This window comes from Falco biarmicus, chromosome 4 (assembly GCF_023638135.1).
Source record: "Falco biarmicus isolate bFalBia1 chromosome 4, bFalBia1.pri, whole genome shotgun sequence".
In the NCBI taxonomy this organism is placed as follows: domain Eukaryota; kingdom Metazoa; phylum Chordata; class Aves; order Falconiformes; family Falconidae; genus Falco; species Falco biarmicus.
Window position 1 is genome coordinate 97,200,944 of NC_079291.1, and position 23,310 is coordinate 97,224,253.

Below are 23,310 nucleotides of genomic sequence, written 5' to 3' on the forward strand. Positions count from 1 at the left end.
ATTCTATGATTCTGTTTAATACTGTTGGTGTGCATCATACAAAACTTGGAAAGACAACTGTCCTGTGAGTGCAAGTCATCTTGTTTTCTTCACACATGCAGATTTGAAAGTGAAAGTCTGCAGAAATTGTTGTAATTCTTTGAAGTTCAAAGCACGTAAATCTGAGACTCTGCTTTAAGCCCATCGGCGATGCAGTGTGCCGTACAAAACCCAAACCCAACCAGCATTGCATGACTGTGCAGTGCAGGCCTTAAGGAGCGAGTGTGCCCGTACTTATTCTTGCCTGCTCAGACACAGAAAAGCATTTTGGGGAGAGGATGGATCAGTGAGGCACACTGTGTTGTGTAACTTTTTTCAGGGAACTTTAATGTGGCAAACTGTTCCTCTTTGCCATGCTTGTGCTCCCTGATGTAGGCGAAGGGGACTGGAGACAGTGTGCAGAGATGGTGCTAGATGCTTGCTGGCTGGAACAGCTCTGGAGAAGGTGCTGTGGCTCTGTGTGTTCACGTTTGTGTTTGGCTCTGAGTCAGAATATGTGTTTGTCTCAAGGAGGCTGGTGCACTGTTTGCTGAGATCTGCATCAAGCAAATCCAAGATATTGCCTCTGCTCTGCTGGTGACCATGGTGGGGACATGGCACGTGCCAGAAATTATTCCATCCTGTTTCTGAGGTCACTAAGTTGTGCTGGGTCTGCAGTTTTTTCTAGACCAGGAAGGTAGGAAGCGTTTGGATGGCTCAATCTAGTCACTGCTAAGCTCATCCCTATAATTTAGTCCATTATGGAGAAGACCTCTGCTAACCTTCTTATCAAAAGCCATTCAATTCACTAGGGATGCCAGGCCAAAGCTCCATAGGTACCCTGCCTGATACCTGTGCCAGGAGTTCATCATCACTGACTTAATTACATTTTTAATATGCATGTGTATATCTGGCAACTTAAGTACTCACATGCTTTAGATAAAAGCTGTGAAACACTCTGCTGCATAAACACACCACAGCATTAACTTAGGAGAGTTCGCTGGGGTCCAGAGTTGCTGTAGGCAAGCAGGGTGTGCTGCAATCTCTGTCGAACGCAGAAACGACTGTTATTTCTTTAACACCTGCCACACGCTGAAAGCAGTTGCGGGGAAAAACAGTGATGGTTGGAAAAGTGAGGGAAGGTGAAAAGAATAAACCTCTTCTGCCCCCCGCAGTACTCCCGTTACTCCCAGCCCTCTGCTTCTCTGCTGTGAGACAGGATCTGGATTTGTATTTGCACCAGAGGCAGCGAGACTCTGCCCCCCACCTCAACACCCGCTGGGCTTGCAACCCACCAGGGTCTCACCTCCTGCCATAGCTGGTGGAAAGGCTGTGGTACTGTATTGATGTGCTTACAAGGGGAAGTAAGTCTGTTGTTTTCTGCTAGTTGTAAGCACGCTGTGGAAGGTAACTGAGAAGTGGTTTGTATTGGCCTGTTCGTGACCTTACTGGATCTGCAAAAGCTGTTGGCTTGCTTTAAGGTGATCAGAGGGCTGGAGAACCTCTCCCACAAAGACAGGCTGAGGGGTTGGGGTCGTTCAGCCTGGAGAAGAGAAGGCTCTGGGCAGACCTTAGAGCAGCCGTCCAGTACCTGACAAGGAAGCTGGAGAGGGGCTTTTTACAACGGCAGGCAGCGATAGGACAAGGGGTGATGGCTTTAAACTGAAAGAGGATTTAGATTAGATATTAGGACGAAGTTCTTCCCTGTGAGGGCGGCGAGGCGCTGGCACAGGCTGCCCAGAGCAGCTGTGGGTGCCCCATCCCTGGCAGTGCCCAAGGCCGGGCTGGACGGGGCTGGGAGCAGCCTGGTCTGGTGGAAGGTGTCCCTGCCCGTGGCAGGGGGATGGAACTAGGTGATCTTGAAAGTCCCTTCCAACCCAAACCATTCTATGATTTTATTGTATATATGGGGTTTTAGCTGATCACTGGTACCCCTAATAAGGAAAGATAAAGTAACACCTCTGAGCCTGTGGATGGATCGGTGGCATTGCTTGGCCCTGCTTAAAGGCTTTGGTGTGTGGCGTTGGGGCTGAAGCTGTTCCCCTGCCCTGGCCCAGCCTCTGTCGGGGAGGTGCTGGCTCCTGGCAGCCCGAGAGGCATTTGTGGGTTTTGGCAGCAATGCCCTGGGTGCCTGATGGGGAGGGGAAGGGGTGTGAAATGGGTGGTGGAGCATGTTAGGCAGGTTTTGTTGACCTGCAGGTCTGGTCCCCTCTGCTCCCTTGCTGCTGCTGACTTTCTGCACCAGGATTCTGCTGCTGTGCTGCAGAAGCTAAATTTAATATGAAAGCAGTTTAATTTTGGCTCAGGTTGACAATGTCTTTAACAGTGGCACGGACAGAGATCGATACACCAGTGCTGTTTCACGGTCTGGTGGGGATGGAAGACCCGGTGTCCCGTTAGCCAAAGACTGGGCCATGCTGCAGCCTGGTGTGATCAGGGAGGATCTCCTTTTCCCTGGACAGGGAAAATACTTGTATAGAGCTTGGAGGACGAGGAGGAGGAAACTGGCACTTCAGTAGAGGCAAATCCGATGATTCATTTCCACAGCCCCCAGGAGCTCACGTGTGAGCTGCATATTGGGATTTTCTAGGAATTTCAAGAAGCATCATTCATTTTGAAGGTAGCCCATTCAATATTGAGGAAGAAGCATAAAATATTGCTGCTAGGTAGCATTACAGGAATTGAACAAGGAAGGACTTCTGGAGGTTGTCCTAAGAAATAACTTGGAAAAAGAAATTATAAAAATGCCATGCACATGGCTTTTCATTTGGGATTTTAGCATCTTGGCTCAGAGTATCTGCGCTCTTAATAGGTATTTCCTTGTGCCTCAACACCCTGATTCCAATGTTACCGGTACTTTTCTTGTTTCTTTTCTGGGTTTCTTACGACCTCTATCACCCTATCATTCCTGCCTGACATTCACAACGGTTGCTAATACAAAATCATCAATGCATTTAATTAACATCTTGCTTTTCTTTTCTTTCAGATAATTAAATGCTTAATAAAAACAGACCTAGTGCCTTCCCACAGGTGTCTCCCACTTGATCACTACATTGTCTCTGGCTCCTCTTATCGCTGACCCAGTTTTCTTTTCAGTTCTGTCAGGAGCTTCCATCAGCTCAGATAGGTTTGGAGCCTGCTTTATGTTTGCTGCTGTGCATATTGCCCAAGGGCTTGTGATGTCTAGGGTGCTACTGGCAAACACCACAAAGGGTTTTAGATGCCTGGCATGGCAGATGGACTCTTAGAGCCAAAACCTAGATCCTGCCAGCCTTAAAGGCAGGAGCTTTTGGCAGTACTCTTCCACGGCGGTCATTGTAGATGGTGCCCAAAGCTGAGGTGGGTCAGGTTAGAGGGATGGTCCTTGGTACGGCCCTGTGATGCTGAGCCTTGCTGCATGCGTCAGACCCTGTGAAGTCTGGGCTGCTGTTTTCGAGGTGAGAACAACTTGTCTTTCCAGCATCCACAGGGGTGGTGAAAGCTCTTCCATGTTTTCCGAAGCAGAGCATACTGAAACTTGCTTTATGTCACTTTGGTGAACACCTCTCCATAAGCACCAGGATAAACTATTCCCAGATTATCATATCAAATTGCCATTGCTCACTAACCCTTCTCAGTGTGATGTTGTAGAATTAATTACCAGTATTCATGATGTTCGTTACTGTAGTCCCTAAACACCCTGCATGGTGCATCATTCCAGATCTAGCGATATTTATCGTTACATTTTCCAATTGGTCCCTCTCCTGTTCTTTATCACTATCTGTGTTTACTAGGCTTCATTATACTCTAGTTGTTTGTATCACTATAGTTTTTGGTACTTTATTCAAAGCCATTTAGACACTTAGAGACATTAATTTTATTTTTCTCTTCCATTCTAATGGGCAGGTTTCTTCTGCTGACACACAAGTGAGAAAAAAATCAGTCTTCTCTAGACCTTTTGGTTATTATTAAATAGTCAGCCTAATCCGTACCTGCTCTTTTTTCCCTTTAAATCTGTGGTTGTTGTATATACATCTTTTTTGCTTTCTTTTGTCTAAATTAATTCTTATCCTCAAACCCTGAAGTAGTCCTGTGATAAGGACTGTGATAGGCACAACTACATTTAAATCCCTGCAGCCCTTCAGCATGAGTGTTCCCTGCCTCTTAAGATGTTATGCTGGCATTGCTGGTTCGTGACTTATGTGCCCGCTGTGACTTTGTCTGCGCTGCAAGCTGAAAAGGTGGGGGGGTTTAGCTATATCTGTTCTCAAACTGACAGATAAGTTGGAAAATAATGGCATGTTATCTTACAAGGCTGGAATAAACCCTTGTAAACTTTCTATTGATGTCATTGTTCCAAAATTAGAACAGTCTTGTGAGTTTTACCAGCTGTACGCTAGACAGAAACTTTTGAGCAGCAAAGAGACAGCAGAGAGAGTCCTTGCAATGATAAGGAGAACAGGTTTGCCCTGATACAATTTCTTCAGCATTAAATGGCATTAAATTCTTTCACCACTGGTCCTGACCGGTGTTTTATATGTGACAAGCCAAAAGAAATGAGCAAGGGGAAAAAAACAAAAACAAATGAGGTAAGACCGAGACCCTAGAGTGCTGATGAAAGCCAGCTCGTAAGGCTTCCTGTTCAGTGATGAAACCTCGTCTTGGGAAGGGGAGGAGAGGCTGAACGGGAAAACGATTGCACTAGAACAGTCTCTTCCCAGCATGCACACAGCAGCTTCCATTTGACTTGGGTATACCTGAAGTGGTAAAAGTCTTGTGGTGGTGTGTAGTGGCAAAGCTGTTTAGAAATTATGTTCAGGGTGACTTTAGGTGCTTCTGACGCTCGAATGAACTTCCCAGGGTGAAGAGCGCGTGTGTGCATACCCACGCGTGGCTGACTCCTCGTCTGTTGCTGCTGTCCCCAAAGGAGAGCAGAAGTGCACATCATAAACACCCCAATAAGATAGCACAGAAGAATTAGTGGGTTTTTTTTTCCTCATACGTAAACCTTTTTTAACCAATTTTCTCCTTTTGGCATGTTTTGCAGATAAGTAAGCAGCAACTCCAGACAATCAAAGATCGTTTCCAGGCCTTTCTCAATGGAGAAACCCAGATTGTGGCAGATGAAGCATTTATAAACGCTGTCCAGAGCTACTACGAGGTAAGGAGAGACAATATAATATTCATATGAATCTCTGTTCTCACTCTTACAGATGGGGTCAAATTCTGAGCTAATGAATTGTCCTTTATCAAACAGCACTTCGCCTTTATCAAAGGGAAGTGCAAGGCTTCTTCCATCTGATGTCTGGTACATCACAAGGTTTGTGAGGTTCAGGGTCTGAACATGCAACCATGGCAACCCCTACACCATGGTGTATCCTATAGCTTGATTACAGGGAAGATCACCCTTCCTTTAAGCTGGAGAATATCTTCCTGATACTTTCAAACAGTGTGCTTTAAACCAGAGGAGATGACACAATATAAACGAAATGTTGCATGCTCCCTATGAAAAATACCAAGACAAAACCGGGCAGCACATTCAGCTCCTGCTGAAGCTTTTGCATTGTGTCTAAATGACTTTGGGATTTTCAGCAGCGGTCTTGTCTTTTCTGTTTGGTATGACAAGTGCTGTAAAGCAAAGGGGGATGGAGGAGGATGTACATCTACAAAACTAGATGATACCAAGGAACGTGAAGCATTGTTCACAATTGTGCAAAAGAATAATTATGCATGTCTGTCTTTTTGCACCTCTTTTTATGCAGCCCTTAATGCTGCCTTTCATAGCTTTTCTCAGAAGGAAAGGGCTTCTGTTTTTGAAGGAAATCAATGCTTGTGATTTGTATGAGCAGTGTTGCTTATTTTTTTGCTAGCCTTTGTGCAAACCATTTCTCTTTCTCCCTAGAGCTATTCTGTCATAAAAGGTGAAGATTTTGAATTGCCTACATAAAATACTTCTCTAGAAGTGGAATCTAAGAGGGGACCAAAATCAGATACTAAAACTGAAGAGAATTTTAACTCTATAAAAAATGACAGCAGCTGCTTCTGTGTAAGGAAAGTACAAATTATCTCTGGATTAATTCTATTAAACCAGCCTAGTAGTTACTGCTCCATCATTCTCTGTACAGGAAGGAAGCTGAGAGTAATTTACATCTCTTATCAGAAAAGAAATTGCTAAGGGATCATCAGTTTATCACAGCTTCACCGAACAGATGCTCTTGGAGAAAGTTTTCAAGATGGTGTGAGCTGTGTTTTAGAATGTAAGAGCAGTGTAATCTGCTCAGCTAAGACTATTGGTCAGGAAGAGGAAGCTGCTTAAAAACAGGCACAATACATCCCTGTTTCAGTGATGGGTCTGGCTGAAAATGTGTCCTGACCAGCTCCAGAAGTCCTGTGCTGTATAATTATCCCAAGTGATCAAACTTACAGAGAGCAGTTGATCAGCACTACATGTCTGCAAAACCTGTTTTCAGTACAGCTGGACACCGCACTGGCTCTGTCCTACTTAAAACAGGCCACAAAAAGCATTATGTATTGCTCTGTCCTTTAGTGCATTTTTAACTGCTGGTCTCCTTTAATTGATAGCCAGGTACTTTCAGCTTCTGTGCAGCTGTAGCACGGCTGCCTGTCTCTTCCTCGGCACCATCTGCAGCAGCACAAGGCAAAGCCTCGCTGCACAGAGCCGCTGCCCTCCCTCAGTGCCTGAGCAGCGTTCCCTGCTGATGGTGTTCTCCTTCCTTCCCTCCCTGCAGAGGGCTGCCCACCCTTGGTCGAGCCATGGTGCAATCACAGCAGATGCTGCTTATCTTGGCTCCTGCAAATCTCAGGGTTTTGTGCAATCAGCTGTCCCTTGGATGGACACTGTCTAGAAATTGGCATTTGGGTACTGACTTACAAAGCTGCATGATGGCTTGGAAAATACTAAAACTTGGGGTTTTGCTCAGCTGAAGCTGGCTGTCTCTGTGCAGGACGTGGCTGGTGTTTCTAAGGGGTCCACTTATTAACAGTGAGGAATAGGTTCATTACCTAGGGAATTTTTTTTATTATGTTTGGTTGGGTTTTTTTTTCCGGAGAAAGAGGGAGGTAAAGGTGACATTGTAGGTCAAGAATGTATTTGCTGTTGCCCTGAATGTGTTTGCGTGGTCGCATTCTGCTGTCAAGGGTAAGTATGTGGTTGTCAGTCTAAGACTAGTTCACCGGCTGCTATCAAATTAAAAGATTGAGTGATCTGAGCAGTTACTGCTGCTGGTCTGCAAAACACTGCTGTGCCTGCAGGAATGCTGCAGACCCATGTGTGTGAGGCAGGCCCAGCACACTCTGACAGCAAAGAGCTTTTCTCGTGTCCTTTTACTTCTAACGAGTAAAGCTTTCTCTGTCAAACAGCACTTTATGCAGCAAGTCCTTTCAGTGGGTATTATGGAAATGCTTCATTAGACCCATTTCCACTCTGCTTTGGGCAGACAGAGCTGAGGCCACGCATGACATGGGGGGGTTCATCTGTGAACGTGGCAGGACATGCCTGCCAGCTCACAGAAGTCAGTCCTCTTCTGCATGTGCTGGTGTATGCACCCATGCTGGGGTTTTGCTCTGCCAGTTCTTGACTCCTGGCAGTCCTACTAGGCAATCTTACAGCCAGGCGATTCACCTGGTATTTTCTAAAGAAAGCAGCCCGCTCTGCAGGACAAAACACCTCTTTTATCTTTTTTATCTTCTTATTTCACAGTCTTTTTCTGCTGCTTTGTCTGACAGGCGCTCCCCTGCACCTGCCTCCTCTGCCAGCCGCAGCCTTCCTTTCCTCTGCTGCCTGTTGCTCTGCACCCGGGGAGGATAAATCAGGGCTGAGGGGAGAGGGGGGGTCGGGTCCCTTCACTCACAGTACTGTCACCCCTCTGATGGGAGTGAGGACCACAGATAACGGCCACTGGTGTTGGCAGGTATGGAAAGTCATTAGTGCTGTCGCACAGGGTCAGGCCAAAAGCACCTGGAGCAGATGATTAGAGGGGGAATGTGGGAGCAGAGTGCTGCAGTGGGTCTGTTTGCCATGACCTCCCACCACTTCCAGCAGTCAGTGTGCTGGGGACTTCCTCAGCTCTGTCAGGAACTGGAATTTTGATAGCTCTGGACTATTACTTAAAAGCACCTGCACACAGCTGGGGTGTTATCACTCATATTTAAGCCCTGCAAGGAAACAAAGCGTCTGCTGGTGTCATTTCAGCATGGACTAAAGAGGCTGCTGATGGCATCCTCCCTGTCTCGTCTGCAGGGAGTACTCCCCGGCGTGGTGCTACTGGAAGGAAACAGCCCAGCTCTTCCTCAGCAGCGTTTTTGGGCTGGTCCTGGAGCAAAACCCACTACCACTGCCAACAGATGCCTGTGCCATCGAGCGTCTGGGAACACGGAGTGCCATGTTGCTGAGTGGTGTAAAAAAATATCTACCATGTCCTTAGGTCATCCTCAAGCTCTTGAATTATTGAGGGCTGACAGATATACCCCTGTGCTGGCACAGCTTCTTCCCAGCCTGCTGCATTCATCAGTTCTCAGCATCATTAATAAAACAGCAGTTCTTACTGGGCATTGATTGCTTTCCTGCATTCGGGGCTTGGGAGAGGAGAGCCAACACAATATTCCCTTGTCTGTCTCTCACCCTTCAGCTCTGTGCTGCTCCCGTGACATCTCTTGGTCTGCAGGAGTCTGTTATGTTTTGACCCTTCTGTTGCTCTTGCAGTGAGAAAAGCATCTTCATCAAACGCCTCCTCCCTCCCTCCTGCTGTCAGTGTCCTGCACCTTGCAGGCTGCTCTCCCTGCAAAGCCTTCCCAGGCAACCTCAGGCCGTGCTGAACCATCTTGTGCTACTTCACCAACTCCCAGAGGTGGAGCGGGAATGGATTTGGTCTCGTCCACGTGCAGCCATGCCACCTTTTAGTCATCTGAGTTGCCTTGGCTTTTACCCATCAGTTTGCAAAGATTGAGCCATTCATCCTTGTCCTTTCCCGGGGTGTTTTAATGGTGCTCTTGCCGTGCTGGTTGCCCAGGTTGGAAAGACCCGGCTGCAGGAGAAGTGGGGACAATTATTTAGCTGAAAGTTACATTAAACTAATACAATGTCATTCCTGTCATCTTGTGACAGCAGGGCAGTCTGCAAAGATCTCCTGCATTGTAGCAGCTTAATGTAAGCCTGGTCCCTGCACTGGTCAGAAGTCTCCCAGGGGCCTGGGTATCAGGATAAATGCTGTGCAATGCTGTTGTCTCCAGTAGGATGACTGGGCTCCTTCTAACAGGGCAGAACTTGGCTAGGTGAATGTAGTTCTGCCATAACTTCCTTATTAAAACATTTGCTAGAGTAAAATATAATCCTGCTTTCCCAAAGGGCATTTGATTTATGTATCTGGTGAGGTGCGATCACAACATCGCATGAAGTCCTAATTGCATCAAAATGTTCTGTTTTAGCGGACGCAAAGCAGAAGCTTCACCTGATTTCATTACGCTTCCCACAAAGTACAGATGAAACCTCTGTCCTTCTGGTAACGTGGTTGTTGAGTGAGGAGTTGGAAAACGTACTGGCAGCCAGTTAGTGGGCTTCCCAGCAGCGAAACCATGTTTTGTGATAATTGAAGGGGATTTTTATAAATTTATTTTTTTTAACTGACACCATTTGAAGTCACCCTTTTTTTGCAGGTATTCCTGAAAAGCGACCGTGTTGCTAGGATGGTGCAGAGTGGAGGGTGCTCAGCAAATGACTCCCGGGAGGTCTTCAAGAAGCACATTGAGAAAAGAGTGCGCAGCCTGCCAGAAATTGATGGCCTCAGCAAGGAGACAGTCCTGAGCTCTTGGATGGCAAAGTTTGATGCTATTTACCGTGGGGAAGAGGATCCCCGCAAGCAGCAGGCCAGGATGACGGCGAGCGCTGCCTCGGAGCTCATCCTCAGCAAGGAGCAGCTCTACGAGATGTTCCAGAACATTTTGGGGATCAAGAAATTTGAGCATCAGCTTCTATACAACGCATGTCAGGTAATGTCCTTCTCCCAGGCTGGGTGGGAATGGAGGAGGGCTTCTTGGGGAAGGGCTTGCCAGTGAGAAATACTGCTGTTATGAACTAGAAACTTGGGTTTGACCAGACTGTTTGTGAGAGAACTTCCACCAAGCAAGGGGGATTTGATTCATTGTGGGACTTCTGCACTGCCAGTTTTGTTCCGGCTAGCCAAGTGAGCTGCCTTCTGCTCATGCTTTTTTCCTTGTGAAATACCCCATAGGACTGCTGAGATGGGGAAATTTTATTCCTCCAGCTCTCTGCCTGCATGAGCAGGTCTTTGATGGTGCTTAAGTGGGCTGTTTTGCTTGCCTTTCCTGTGTCACATCACCAATCTAAATGACAGAAGTACATTCTGGTAGCCTGCAATAACCTTATTAATAGTTGAAGCTCAGATGCCCCTGGGGTGGATGTCTTACGCAAATGGGCTTATTGAAGTTGTACTGGTTCCTCTTAAGAAGAGGGAGCCTATGACCCCTGCGTGCCCGTGGGGGTTTGGGATGCTCTCTCCTTCCGCCATGCCCTTGAGGTGGCTCTGTTTGCACCATGAGTTCCCAGATGCCTTTCCCATTCCTCTCTTTTTCTCCCCCAGTAAGAGCCAGTTCCCCAGAGCCGTGGAGCTGGGACTCGGCAGTGCTGCTTGCATTTCCAGCAGCTCTTGCTGAGGGCTGTCAGTGGCCATCCAGGCCATTGGTGACCCAGATTATGGTCCCCTGCTATCGGATATAAATATCACGGGCGGGATAAAGGATGTCAGTGTCACGGGGAGGGTAAGGTAATGCTGTGGAAAGTTTTTGGAGGAGGAGCAGACCTCAATCTCTTCCCCATAATTCAAGGTTTCAACTTCTTATTGAAATTAATACATTCGAGACCAATTCTGCCGTCTGTCTAGACATTTCCAATTCTTTTCAAGACAGAAAATTGTTTGATCTGGTTTTTCTCCTGTAAAGACCTTAATTATCTTGCATTTGTATTTTTGCATCTCAGACCTTAGTGGCAGAAGGAGAGGATAATAAATGTCCCTGAGTAAGGCATCTTCATAGCAAAAAGGCAACAACAAGGACTGCATCGATCCTCATAGATTATGTTTACAAACAAGATTTCAAGCCTCCAATCCTCTGTTGGAGGACTTCTTTAAGATCAAAACCATGTTTTCAGTGATGTGCTGAGAGCTGAATCAGTTCTGCAGTTTGTTTTTTTAACTTAAAGCAACTCAAGCCCTGTGTGTCTCATCCTCCCTTGACCTCTGCTCAGCTAAGGAGCTAGCGTGGTTTTGTGTGAGCGTGTGTGTGACTCTACCCTCTTGCTTTGTGGTTCCCAGTGATGCAGAAAACGGCATTTAATCATGGCTGCCCTGCTTTGTGGGTGATCTCTGTTTATGAGAGCCTTTCTGGCTGACACCATGAACCCAGTGGCTGCTCCCTGCAAATTGCCCTGTTGCATCGAGCAACCTGTTTCCTGCAGTAGGTTCTGATTTTATTCTGAAAGTGACGGATTTAATTCTGGGTCTTTTCTAATACTCAGAGGCAGCAAACCTGTAATTTAAGCTTTTAGAGAAAGATGTAATTTCTGTTGAAAGTGAGTATTAGCACGGGAGTTACTCTGTTTTTAATACCTGGATAGTGAGGATTAGCTATGCAGAAGGGAAAGCCCTTTATACAAGGCATGGCTCAGAAAGCTGCAAGGCCAGCAGTTGTTCAGCCACTTGGTATTTTCCTGGGGTACAGTGCCAGTGGTTATGGTGCCAAGGTGCTGGCACAGTGGGGTGGGCAGCAGAGGTGGGAGCAGGTCACTGCTGCTCCTTCTCCCATTAGATGTTGCAGGGAAGACCACAGTGAGCACCCAAGGCAAACTGCAGCCTTTGCTGTGGGGACCCTTATTTTGGTGCTGCCTGTGGTCACAGCACCTGGGCTGTACCAGAGGGATCTCTGGAGCTCTCTGGCCACTGGTAGCCCTTAGGAGAGCAGCAGAAGCTGTTCTGTACTTCCCTCTTGCCTCAAAGCACCAAAATCGCTGTTGACCACTTCTCCTTCCTGCAGGATCTCAGGCATTGCTTGCAGCCAGTCTGTTGTAGGGTATAAGTAAAACCTATCAAACTGCAAATGTTTTTGTTTGCTTAGCTTGTATGGGGAGTTCCTGGCAAAAGTCAGAGGTGCATGCCACTCAGCTAGCATGTTTTCTGCAACAGAGTTGTGGAGGAGAGCAGAAAATGATATGCAGTGAGCAGTGATTCAGTAACCTGCCCCTTCCCCCCATGAAAGCTTCCTCCTGATCTCTCATGATGAAGCATTGGCCCTGAAACAGGAAATTTTTCCCTTTCCCTCTTAAATTTTAGTAGAAAATTATTTCCTACTCCAAAAGCTCCTGGTGTTCACACAGGGCAGATTTCAAAGCCACTACAGCAGCTGGGTGTCCAATTGCTGCAGGCTGGAGGTGTGAGCAGAGCCCTTCGTGGCTTGGAAACTCCTCTGTGCCATGGTGGTGGCATCTCTGACGCCAATTAGGGAGTCAGAGGCACCTCCCAACATTACAGCAGTAAAACCAGAGACATCTGGAGAGAGAAGAATCGCGTGTGCAGCATTGCAGCAGCCTGGGTGGGTGCTGGGTGGGAGAGGACCTGGGGCAGCTGGAGGGGAGGAATAGCCCCCTGCATTGCATGTGTGCTGTGGCCATGGCAGGGCTGAGACATGCTTCTGCAGGACTTCCCGCTGCTCATTCTCCCCCCACCTTTGCATTTTCATACATTTTCATTCGCTGCATCTGTCTCCCTCTGATAAGCCATCTTCTGTAAATACCTCTGCCAGCCTGTCTTGAAATCAGCAGTGAGCTCCCTTCCCAGGTGGATTTGCAAACACCTCTCAGCCTGTGCCTGCAGCTGTACTTGCATCACAGAGCGTACCCGCTGGGCTTTGAGGCACTGGCCCCATAACACCTGAAAATTGTCATTTATCTCCATCGTGCTGTTTTGTTTCAGTCCGGATTGTGTTTTGGTCAGAATTGGCCTAAGCTGTGCTCATTCGCCTCCCCGTGAAGACGCGCTCAGTCTGTTGATCTGACTGTTGTCTCGTCGGAGTTAATTTGATGTACAACTTAAATCTTTTCCTTAATAATTTGATTGAAGCTTCCATCACCTGTTTCATAAGAACAAAATATTCTATAAATTCTGTTTGTGAATAAGCTTTAAGTAAAAAGAAAACACGATCTGGCGTTTTCCTAGATGTGCTGAAATTACAATATCCTCAGAAGCGCCATGGCGGCTCAAGTTGCGCACATGTGGGTGCAATAATACATCTGCTTTCCTCCCCTGGGCGTCGTACCGGCAGGTCCTGCCAGAGCCCACCGCAGACCCTGGCTCGGCAGCCTGCCGTGGTGCCAGCCACAGGCTTTATACTGAAACTGAGCAAACCTCCAGAACAAATCTAGAGGCAATCATGAGCTTCCCAGCGGCGTTTTGGCATGGTATGAGCCACACTTATTTTTGACCTACACTTGTTTGCTGTGCATGGGAGGAATTGGGAAACGGAGCCTTTTCCCTGGCAGGCCATCTGAAGGCCGTCTCTCTCTGGAGCGGCAGCGCGGTGCTGTCAGTGCAGTTTATTGGTCAATCACCTGTGCTTAGAAAAGCAAAGCCTGTCAGCTTTTCCTATTGCTCTGGTCGGCCGGCAGCGAGTGGAGGGGCTGGCTGCTCTGGCGTGCTCTACCCTGCTTTGGTGTGCAGGGTGAAACAGCCCCAGAGGCTGTGCAAGGAGGCAGGGGGTAAGAAGGCTTTGCCTAGTAGTTGTCCTCCTAAAGCACGGGCAGGAACGGTGCTGAGAGCCCCAAGCACTTGCTTGAACTTTTCCTGTGGTCTGGAAGCAGGTGTTTTTCTCTGTGGCCTCCTGTTACATCACGCTCACCAATTGCATAATAATTATATCACCGGGAAGGCATTTCCATTAACTTCTGAAATAATATTTTATTTGTGCAGAAAGATTTTTTCTAAAGGGATTTTTTTTTTAATACAGTAGCCCCATGTGGCATGAGATAAGTGTATTCTTAATGTGATAGTGGTGATATAGCAGGATCTGAGATAGCAGCAGAGCAAAAGGGATTGATGCAGTTGGAAAGGCTTTTAGGAAACAAAGACGGGAAGTGGTTCGTAGCAGAATGTTGTGGTGATAACGGTGTTGTTAAGCACAACCTCTGACTAGAACATTTTAAATAATACACGGAGGCTTAAGTTTTTTGCATAACAGACTATGTGGCTTGGTGTTTCTGCTCCGGTGGAGTTGTCATGGGCATTGAGTTGAGTATCTCTGGCTCCAGCAGTGAGCTCCTCTGTTGTGTGATGGGCATCATGGAGGGAGAAAGGTGTTTCAGTCTTGGGTTTCTGGTCCAGAATCCATTGGCAAGGCTTGAGTTTAGCTCTTCTGCATTGTAATTGACCTGTGGCTGTGGAAGAGTCATACAGGAGCTATTTTCTGTAAGTGTTGGGCAATTCCAAGCTTGGGTTTTTGTGACAGTTGGCATTTACTTGGGCACGAGCCCTGTATTTCCCACTGACCTTCATGACAACTAAACTGCAGCAGAATCTCTGAAAATCAGGTTGTGGTGTTCCCCCCGTCTCATTCTTCCAGCCATAGGGCAGTGATTTACTTTTCTATCTCAAGCTGTGTTTGAAAATTGTTTTTAGCTGCAGTGAGAAGGAGCTAGTACAGTGCTGTTCAGTGAATCCAGCAGCAGCAGACAATATCCAGACCACACCTGTGATGAGCTGCACTCTTCCATCCTCCCGCTTCGGAGGGAGTGTGGGACTCTGGGCTGTCCCTGCAGGACCGTCTGAATTCACAGGATTCACAGTCAGACTTTCTCTTCTTTCCTGGGCCTGAAGTGTCCTGTACGCTGTGGCATTCCTGTTAAACGTGCAAAATACCTGTGCTAAGCTTCCAGTTTCATCCAGTTCTCTTGGATGCTAGATTTGAAAACAAACAGCTGAATATATGCACGTCAAACCTGCTGAGTAATACATAGTAATACATGGTCGTGGTTTTTCAGCATCTATTCTTGTGCAGCCAGGTAGAAGGTGAAACATCAGAGAAGCATGCATGTGTGAGTGGGCTACAACACAGGCCAAGTGCCATTGCTGTCTGGTGACTATTTCACGTAAAGGGATGAAAGCCTCTAACCAGTGCAATGGGAATTGTTTCATAACTTCTGGGGGCTGTGGTTTTAGCTAGGAAACATTTCGACCCAAATTTTGCTGACCAGAGCTGCCTTAAAACTAGAATTCACTGTTTTGACATTTATTTTTGCAGCTGAATTAGGACACTGTGTCCAAAGGCTGACATTTCTCAAAAAGCAGAAAGTTCCCCTGCCAAAAAAAATTGGTTTCAGAAGTGTTAGCAGAAAAGATATTTAGGATTTCTGTCCTGAATCAAATGTTTGATTTTAGCTCAAGTCAGTATTAGAGATGATTCGCTGAGGTAGCATCTTGCCTTCTGCCCCTCTCTCATCTCTGTAATTCAGGTGGTTTTCCTGAATTTGGTTGCTTGTCTTGCTGCGGTGCATTGAGCCCGTTGCAGAGACACTGCGGTGGTACTTGGGAGATGCAGCCCAAGTAAGGACAGAAACTCCCATGAGGCACAGTAACAGCTCAGATGGTGAGACGAAGGCTAAGGTGACCTCAGAATAAATGTTTGGTCTGTGTGTATCCTCCCCAAACCAAGTATTTCATTTAGTTTGTTATGATGAAAAATTCCCAGCCATGCCTTGCGATGAGAATTGAGCCCAGGGTCACTGCACATGGTGTGGAGTTGCCTGTCTGTGCACATCTCTGTCCCTTCAGTTCAGAGATACAAGGGCTTAGTATCAGCTCTCTCCCTTCTGCTCTCTATTCATTTTTGAAGAAATAAAGCAATTCCTTTTTATTTCAGCTTCATGTTGAAGCTCAATGCCTATGAAATGGTCATCTGCAGTTCTGGACATTTAAGCACTAATGCTAGCTATAATGATCCCTGAAAAAGGGCAGGAGCTTTGCTTCAGCCCCAGAGCCCCAGCAAACAGACTGTCACGGGGGTGGCAGTGGGGAGCTGGGGCTGCAGGCAGGGACCAGGGAGCCTCCACGGGCTCCTCTCTCCAGGGCTGGACATCTGGATGCTGTGGACAACCAGCAGCTTTAGCCACCACCACTGTCTCCCTTACAAACCTCCAGGGCATCAGCCAAACCCCTTGGCTTTTTTTCCCACACTGTGAGCATTACCTGCCTCACCCCCCCTGCCCCCCTTAAAACAAAGCCACCACCAATAAAAATGGGTTAAGGTGGTTTTGTGATGATCAAAAGCCTCAAAATCCATACAGCATCATACTCTGTTTTCAGTAATTCAGTATTTATTTCCATGGAAACGGAAATGGCAGCCTGGAGCCTTCTGCAGGGTTGTAATTACTCCTGTAGCAGCCAGTGGCAGCCACAGCATGCCTGTCAGGGCTCAAGCATCTCCCAAAGACAGCAGTGATTTAGCGCCTGATGGGAAATTGAAAACGGAAAAAGCATTGGGAAGTGAATGAAATTTTCCCCTTCATAATAACACGACATGGAAACACGTGGTCCTTCAGGGAGGAGGGAGAACTGCTGCTCTTCATCAGCTCCAGGTGAAGAATGATGTTGGCATGGGAGGGTGGAGAACTGAGAGGGACAGTGCGATGGCAGGGATGGGGCGAGCGTGATGTCTGGCTCCACTGACCCCTCAGCTGCCAGCCACCCTGTCTGGGAGAGGTTTGCTGATGGAGGTCACCCAGGAGGTACAGAGCGGTCCCCCTGATTTTCCCTGTTGGTCCCATGTGATGCATTAACATTGACTCTACGTAGGATGCATCATTTAGTGCCTTTATAATTAGGACTAGGAGAAGTGGTTGAGATGGACATCTGCCTGCTCCAGCATCTGATGGAGAGCTGTGGGGAAGAGCTCGGCCAGTTGGAGGGGGACATGGCGGTGAGTGGGGCGGCCCTGCCAGCCCAGCAGTGTGCCACGGTGCTGCTGCCTTTTGGGGAGGAAAATGCAGCGATTGCTCTCTGCCAGGATGGGACCAGCTCTCCAAGCTGTCGTCACTGAGCTGATTTGCACACACACGTATGGACCTACGTGTGTGTCCATTAGCTGTAGGATCAGCTTATGTTCTGTGCTGTTATGGACTTAGAGAGCAATCTTGGCCCCTGTAATTAAATTTAAAGCAAATTAGCTCTTCTATTAAACAAAATAAATCTGATGTAGCCTAATGCTGTATACTCTAGCTATGGCTGATCAATCGCTCCTGCAAAGAGCAGGCAAATGCTGCTGAGCAGATGGTCTTGGCTGAGGCATGGTCAATTAAACTAATTAAAGATGATTTCATTTAATCAGAGGGTGTTTTAACCCTGTTAGCTGCCAGTTGGGGAGGTATGTTTTTGTGCACTAGGAACTTCCAGTTCTGTCCCTACTATGGACATCTTTTGGTTTTACAGTCCCATTACAGAAACCAGACTAGAGCGGGCATCTGAAGAGCAGATGTTTAGCAGAGAAATTATCATGTCATGCAACAATGGTGAAGACTTGCAGAGGAAAAGTCAGTCATTTTCTTCTAACGCTAACCAGAGATGTTTATTAGACTGGAGAAGTCTTCTACACTGAATCCTTCCCACGCTACCTCCTGCCAGCCTTCCCATCCAGGGGTATGGATGCCTCTCCGCAGCCTAGCCAAATGTCACTTGTTCCACAAAAACAAGCAGTGGCTTGTTATGGTGTAGTATTTAAGGGACAGAAAATGGTTTCAGTATCTGGACAGGTTCTGGAGGGACAGCCTCTTATTTCTACCCTCTGCTACCATACAAAATGTTTTGGCTGCTGGGAGGCCCTCTGTCACAGGGTTCTCGAGATAGATTTTATTCATCATTTGCTGCAGAAGTCCACAGGGACTCCTTTGAGCCAAAGCCCTGTTTTAGTTTGCTTAATAGAGCACTCAGTTGTTATTTGTCACAACTGCTCACCCTCGCCATTTCCCGTCCCCCTCTTCCGATCTGCTGTGCTGCTCCCCTGCCCTCGCTGTAAGGGGTGACACCACTTGCCAGCAAGGGAAGTGCGATGAAGAGACCTCGTTAGTCTAATGGAAAAGCATGCAAAATTATCTCAAGAAGCAGCAGTAGAGAAGACAACGCGTCCAGACCATTAGTGACCCCCTCACTGGGCAGCACCGAGAGGCTGCAGCACGCTGGGACCAGTGGTCCTCTGCATTTCCAGCAGCTCGTGCAAATTAAGTTAGAAACAGTTGTGCTTTATCCAGAGGCCACACGGGCAACTTCACACGTCCGACCAGATCTATCCTGCTCCAGCAATATTGATCCCTGCAGGTACATTAGGGCTAAAGTCAGGATGATTTTCAAGATGTTCATCCTTTGTGAAATGCTTTTTATTTGTCTGTTTAGCAAGGGGGGTTTGTGGTGCAGTATCAACTGAACACTCTGTTGCCTGTGTGGACTGATTAATTTCCGCAGCTTAAGGTTTAAATTGCCATCAAGATATCTCTTCAGTTTTATTTTTGTTTCAATTGGCCCATGAATACTTTTCATCATCTGCATTCATGCCGCAAAGGCATGCACAAAATATAACCATGGTTACCTTATAAAATATTGTAAAATATCGATGACTTGACATTTTCAATTTACGTTAACCCCTCTATTCAAGGGCAGCTAATACTCTTCTTTCACTCAAAATCTAGTTGTTGGCATGACTTTCCTGCTGCTTAGCCAGATATTTTTTTTTTTTCCCCGTCAGATCAGGAGCTTCATTTCAAATGTATGTTTATTAATATAATTCCATTTTGCTATGACCACCTTGCATTCTGGAAGGAATATGTTAAGTGGTGAATTCCTGGCTCTAGGTAGGAGCAATTAAGGAAAAGTATGAGGGATTGAAGTAGCTGGTGACGTGCTGATGCTGCTATTTGCAGACTAGTAGAGGCCTCTGGTAAGGAAAAGACTTTGACCCCGAGGTTATTACTTGGGAGAGCTGTTCTGGTGTCTGCTGCCTCTGCAAGTGCCTGGCTGCTTCCACCTCTGAGCTTTACTATAGGAATAGATCAGAGCAGAGGGGAGGGTCAGGACAATGAACCATTCCTGGCACAGCTGTGCAGCGGGAGATGCTGAAGCAGTGGGACAGGTTTTGCAGGAGCTAAAGAAATAGGAAGATTTCTTCGGCCTCATTAAATGTGGCAACATTTGGGAATTACAGCTTGAAACTGTTTCAGTGGAGAGGAGATCTGCGGTGGCACAACATACAAATCCCAGAGGTGTTACCTTTGTATTAGCAGAGAGGAAACTACTGTTAGAAATGGGGGAGCAAGTGGAGAAGAAGTTGCTGAGTTCAGGGAAACCACTTTGCACTGAAAACCCCAACGATCCTGTAGGGCACATTGCAGAGTGGACCAGCCTCAAAACATCTGGTGGTTCTGCCCAAAAAGAAAGCCAAGTCAAACGCTGTCCATCATGGGGGAGTGGTAGCCAAAGGTGATAGAGAAAATCAGATGTTTATTGCTTATCTCCCCCAAAACCAGCCTAAAATGTAACTGAGATGGGTTGGAGTATGGTTTCTGAGTTGACCTTCCATGTGGTCTGGTTCCCAGAGGTGGGATTTGACTCTCAAAACGCCCTGTTTATTTCGAGCAATCTCTCCTGTGCCCTAACTTTGAATTCAGTGCAAGCCACTGTATGTAAAAACCAGGTCCTCAGCCTGGTCCTGTGTTTTATTGGGAAAGGAAAATGTCACTCCTCCTCTTTGTCTTTCCTTCAACCAGAGATGGTGAGCAGAAGACATGACAAAGAAATGACCCCACTGGCCCCCTTCAGAGAAAGTAATCTCGTTTTTCCTTCGAGCAGCATTTGTTCCCTGCAGTACATGTTCCTGTCAATCAGCCCAGGAGGCCCTGGGAGACAGAAGGGGTGTTATCCAGACCTCTCTCTCTTTAAGCAAGGAAGTGCTAGCTGCAAAAGAACCCATATGTGATGCTTATCTTAAGGAAGGCTGGAATACTTAATAAGACATAACTGGTGCGTGACCCTGCACTATGTTAATGCCTCTCTTTCTCTTCTTTTTAAATGGGGATACAATGCAGCTGCTAGAATTTAATTTCGCCTGTAGGTCTTTAAATCTAATTTGAATTCCACATGAAAACCTCAGTGCTTTGCAACATTTCAACCCTCACTGGTGTATTTTATCACTGAAATCCTATTGCTTTCCTGGGCAACTTTCAATGCCTCTCTCATGAGCAAAATGGAAAGATACCATTGCACATAGTAGGTGTTATATACATGGTCGTGCTGGAGGCTTGTGCCAGAGCTCCAGGGTCTTCATTTCAACCAGCAATGTCTTGGCAGAGAACCTGGACTGGTTTTCGCTGAGCTGTGCTAGCCTAATGTTACACACCACTCTTTCAGTTTTCCTTTTATCATCTTAAATAGAGAGATCGTTCTTGTGACATACATCATCCACTAAGTGAGTATTTTGAAAGTTTTTGTATTAATATTTTACTGAGCTTTTCTAATCTTATTTCTGAAAGACATGACTTCTCAGAGTCTGGTTCTACCCCTTTCCAATCCATATTATGTTCAGTATTCCAGAAAAGAGAATTATTTTTTTAAAAAATGTGCTATTCACCAGCTCTTTCCTCCACTCCTTACGTTTCATTCTGCAGACTACCAGTGTTTCTGTGTTACTTGACAAATGCTTCATGCCACAGCTTGGGATGTGATAGACTGTGTCATTTTAATTCAGAAGAAACTTTGGGATTCAGATGGATCAGGCCACAGAAAGTACTGCACGAATACAAAATACAGCTGGGTTAGTCTTCCAGTCTGCATCTAAGAAAAGTACCAAAATAAAAAGAGAATGGGTATATTTCTTAAGAGAAATGAGGTGCCAAGGATTTTCTTCAAAAGGATATCAAAGTAGACGCATATTTGTTCCCACTGAGCTGACTATAAATTGGGGAATGATCAACAAACTAGATTTCATGCATTTCAAAGGCTCAGTCTCAATATCCCAAACTACAGGGAATGCAACTTACGTAAGCTGTTCCTTTCCTCTATTTCAGTGTTGAGTTTTCTTATTCAGTATACTATGGCTTTTCTGGAACATCCGATTCTACTCATGTTTTTTGAGAAATTAGAGTGCGAGTTCAATAGGGAATTGGATGCAAGGCGACTTCAAATACAGCCTCTCACGTATTTAAAAGGCAGCTATAGTAGCTTGAAGTCATATGAAAGCTGTGTTGCCCTCCATCGCACAGGCTTTGTTGTATAAAGCAGGGCAGCAGTGATGTTTCCTAGCAGGAGTGATCCATGCATGTGGTTTTTTACGTGTTGTAGCCTTTGGTCCAGTTCTTTTGTCTCTGAAATAGAGGACAGTAAGAAGATGGGGAGGTTATGGCACAATATTCTTTGTCATTCAGTGCAAAATCTTTGTAGAAGCGTCATTGCACTGAAAGAGGGAAAATGATTGCATCCTCCATTTAAGAGAGTATGATGGTGTAACAGCCATTCCTTCCAAAGAGTATTTTGAGATTAAAGGGAATACTGAGCTGAAGTTCCCCACATAATATGGGAAGACTTAGAAGGCAAGGGAGAGAGCTGTAAACCTCTTGAGCAGCCAGCCTGAAGCCAGAATTCAGGGGCACATATATTTTGCTGTAGATGCTGTAAAGTTGGAAACTGTAAATGTTAAACATGGATAGCTATGGCAGGGAGGCGAGGGGAGTTTCCCAGCACGGCTCACGTGAGCCCCAGGTGCCGGTGGCACAGGCGAGCACGGTGTGGGGCGATGGGAGGATGCTGAACCCAGTGCCTCTGTGTTGCTGGGCTCCCAACCACAGCTCCTGGTGCTGGCAGAGCCATGCTGCTTGCCCCTGTGCTCATGCCTGAGCCTTCAGCCTCCCTTAGAGTGTGCAGAGGAGGGAGGGGGCACCTGAGATTACAGACATTTCCCACAACAGAGGAGAACAAAGTGCAAATGCATAATGTTGCTGTCCTCTTCTGACCGTGCTGGCAGGGGACTGAGGTTTGCACTGAAGAAACGGTGCTGGGGAAGAAGCACAGTGGCAGACGGTGACCCACGGAGAAGCACACAGACTTTGCCCAGTGCCCTGCTGAGTTTTGGTTAACTACCTACTCGTTCTCATGGGTGCTGGGACATGCCCTACACTCATTTCTATCTTGACCGACTACCACCTGTGTTTACAGCTATACTGGCAACGATAGCAATATTGCATGTCTCCAGTCACATTAGTCCAGAGGAAGGGAAACTGGGCAAAACTGACGGTATTTTGCTCCAGCTATCAACATAAAAAGCTAAAACATAAGACACAGAAAGCAAAATATCGGGTCACCAGCAAAGCTAGGAAATCTTGGCAGGAAACACAGATTGCAGTAGGACGGTGAAGGGTGGCATCAAATGTGAGGCTTTGCTCCTTGGCTATTCCTTAGCAGGAGGAGCATCAATGAAGAGTTTCCTTGTTCCCAGGCTGAGGACCGTGAGCTGCTGGCTTTTATGGAGGGTTTTGCTAAACATAACTAGCTTCTTTTGTGACCTAGCTAAGTCCAGAGATGACAGTGAGAAAGTCTTTTGGGTGGTTTAAATTGTAAAATTCTAATAGCAGAGTAATTAAATGGTCTCTTATTTGTTCTCAACACCCGTCGTTTATCCTGCTGGTATTTCTGCCAGTTTGCTGGCGAGCTCATGTTGTGCAACATTGATGAAATGAGCTGCAGGCATGTGTTTGGCTGCCGTCACCAGGAGTCCTGTGCGCCTGCGTGCAGAGCTGAGACCATAACTGGTGAAATAGTGGCAAAACAGAGATGTGGTTCTATGGAGAAACTATTGACACAATAATTCTATTAAATCAGGTGGTGCCTGTTGTATTTGATGAGAATGTCATTTGCCAAACACTGAACTTCATTTTACTTTTGAAAATCACATTAAAACCCGGTGCTCTTTATTTCTGATGCAGGGTGTAATATCAGCAACAGTCCCCCATCACTGTACCCGCTGTCTCCTTTTGGCTTGAAGTCTCATTCCCTACCTTCCTTCCCCGTGCATATCCAAGTTCTCAAAAATGTAAAATATCAAGCAGACTTTTTCAGTCACCTTCTAACTCAATTTTTTTATTCACCTTTCTGCTTGTGGCTTTTCTCTTTACTTCACCTTTTTCCCCCCAACAGTGGATTTTGACTGGGAACAGTTGTGCTTACGTGTTTAAGTAGCAATTGGGTGTAAATTACCTGAAGGAGC

At 46.5% G+C, this 23,310-nt stretch overlaps 1 protein-coding gene across 16 annotated transcripts in view; it reads left to right on the plus strand.

Annotated features, from left to right (window-relative positions):
- CADPS (calcium dependent secretion activator) overlaps positions 1-23,310 on the plus strand; it is a 220,843-nt gene that overhangs the window by 38,686 nt on the left and 158,847 nt on the right. For all 16 annotated transcript variants that reach the window (XM_056335290.1, XM_056335291.1, XM_056335294.1 and 13 more), the window contains exons 2-3: positions 5,045-5,158; positions 9,670-10,002. In XM_056335290.1, coding sequence (XP_056191265.1) covers positions 5,045-5,158; positions 9,670-10,002 — 447 coding nt within the window. The remainder of the gene's footprint in view (positions 1-5,044; positions 5,159-9,669; positions 10,003-23,310) is intronic.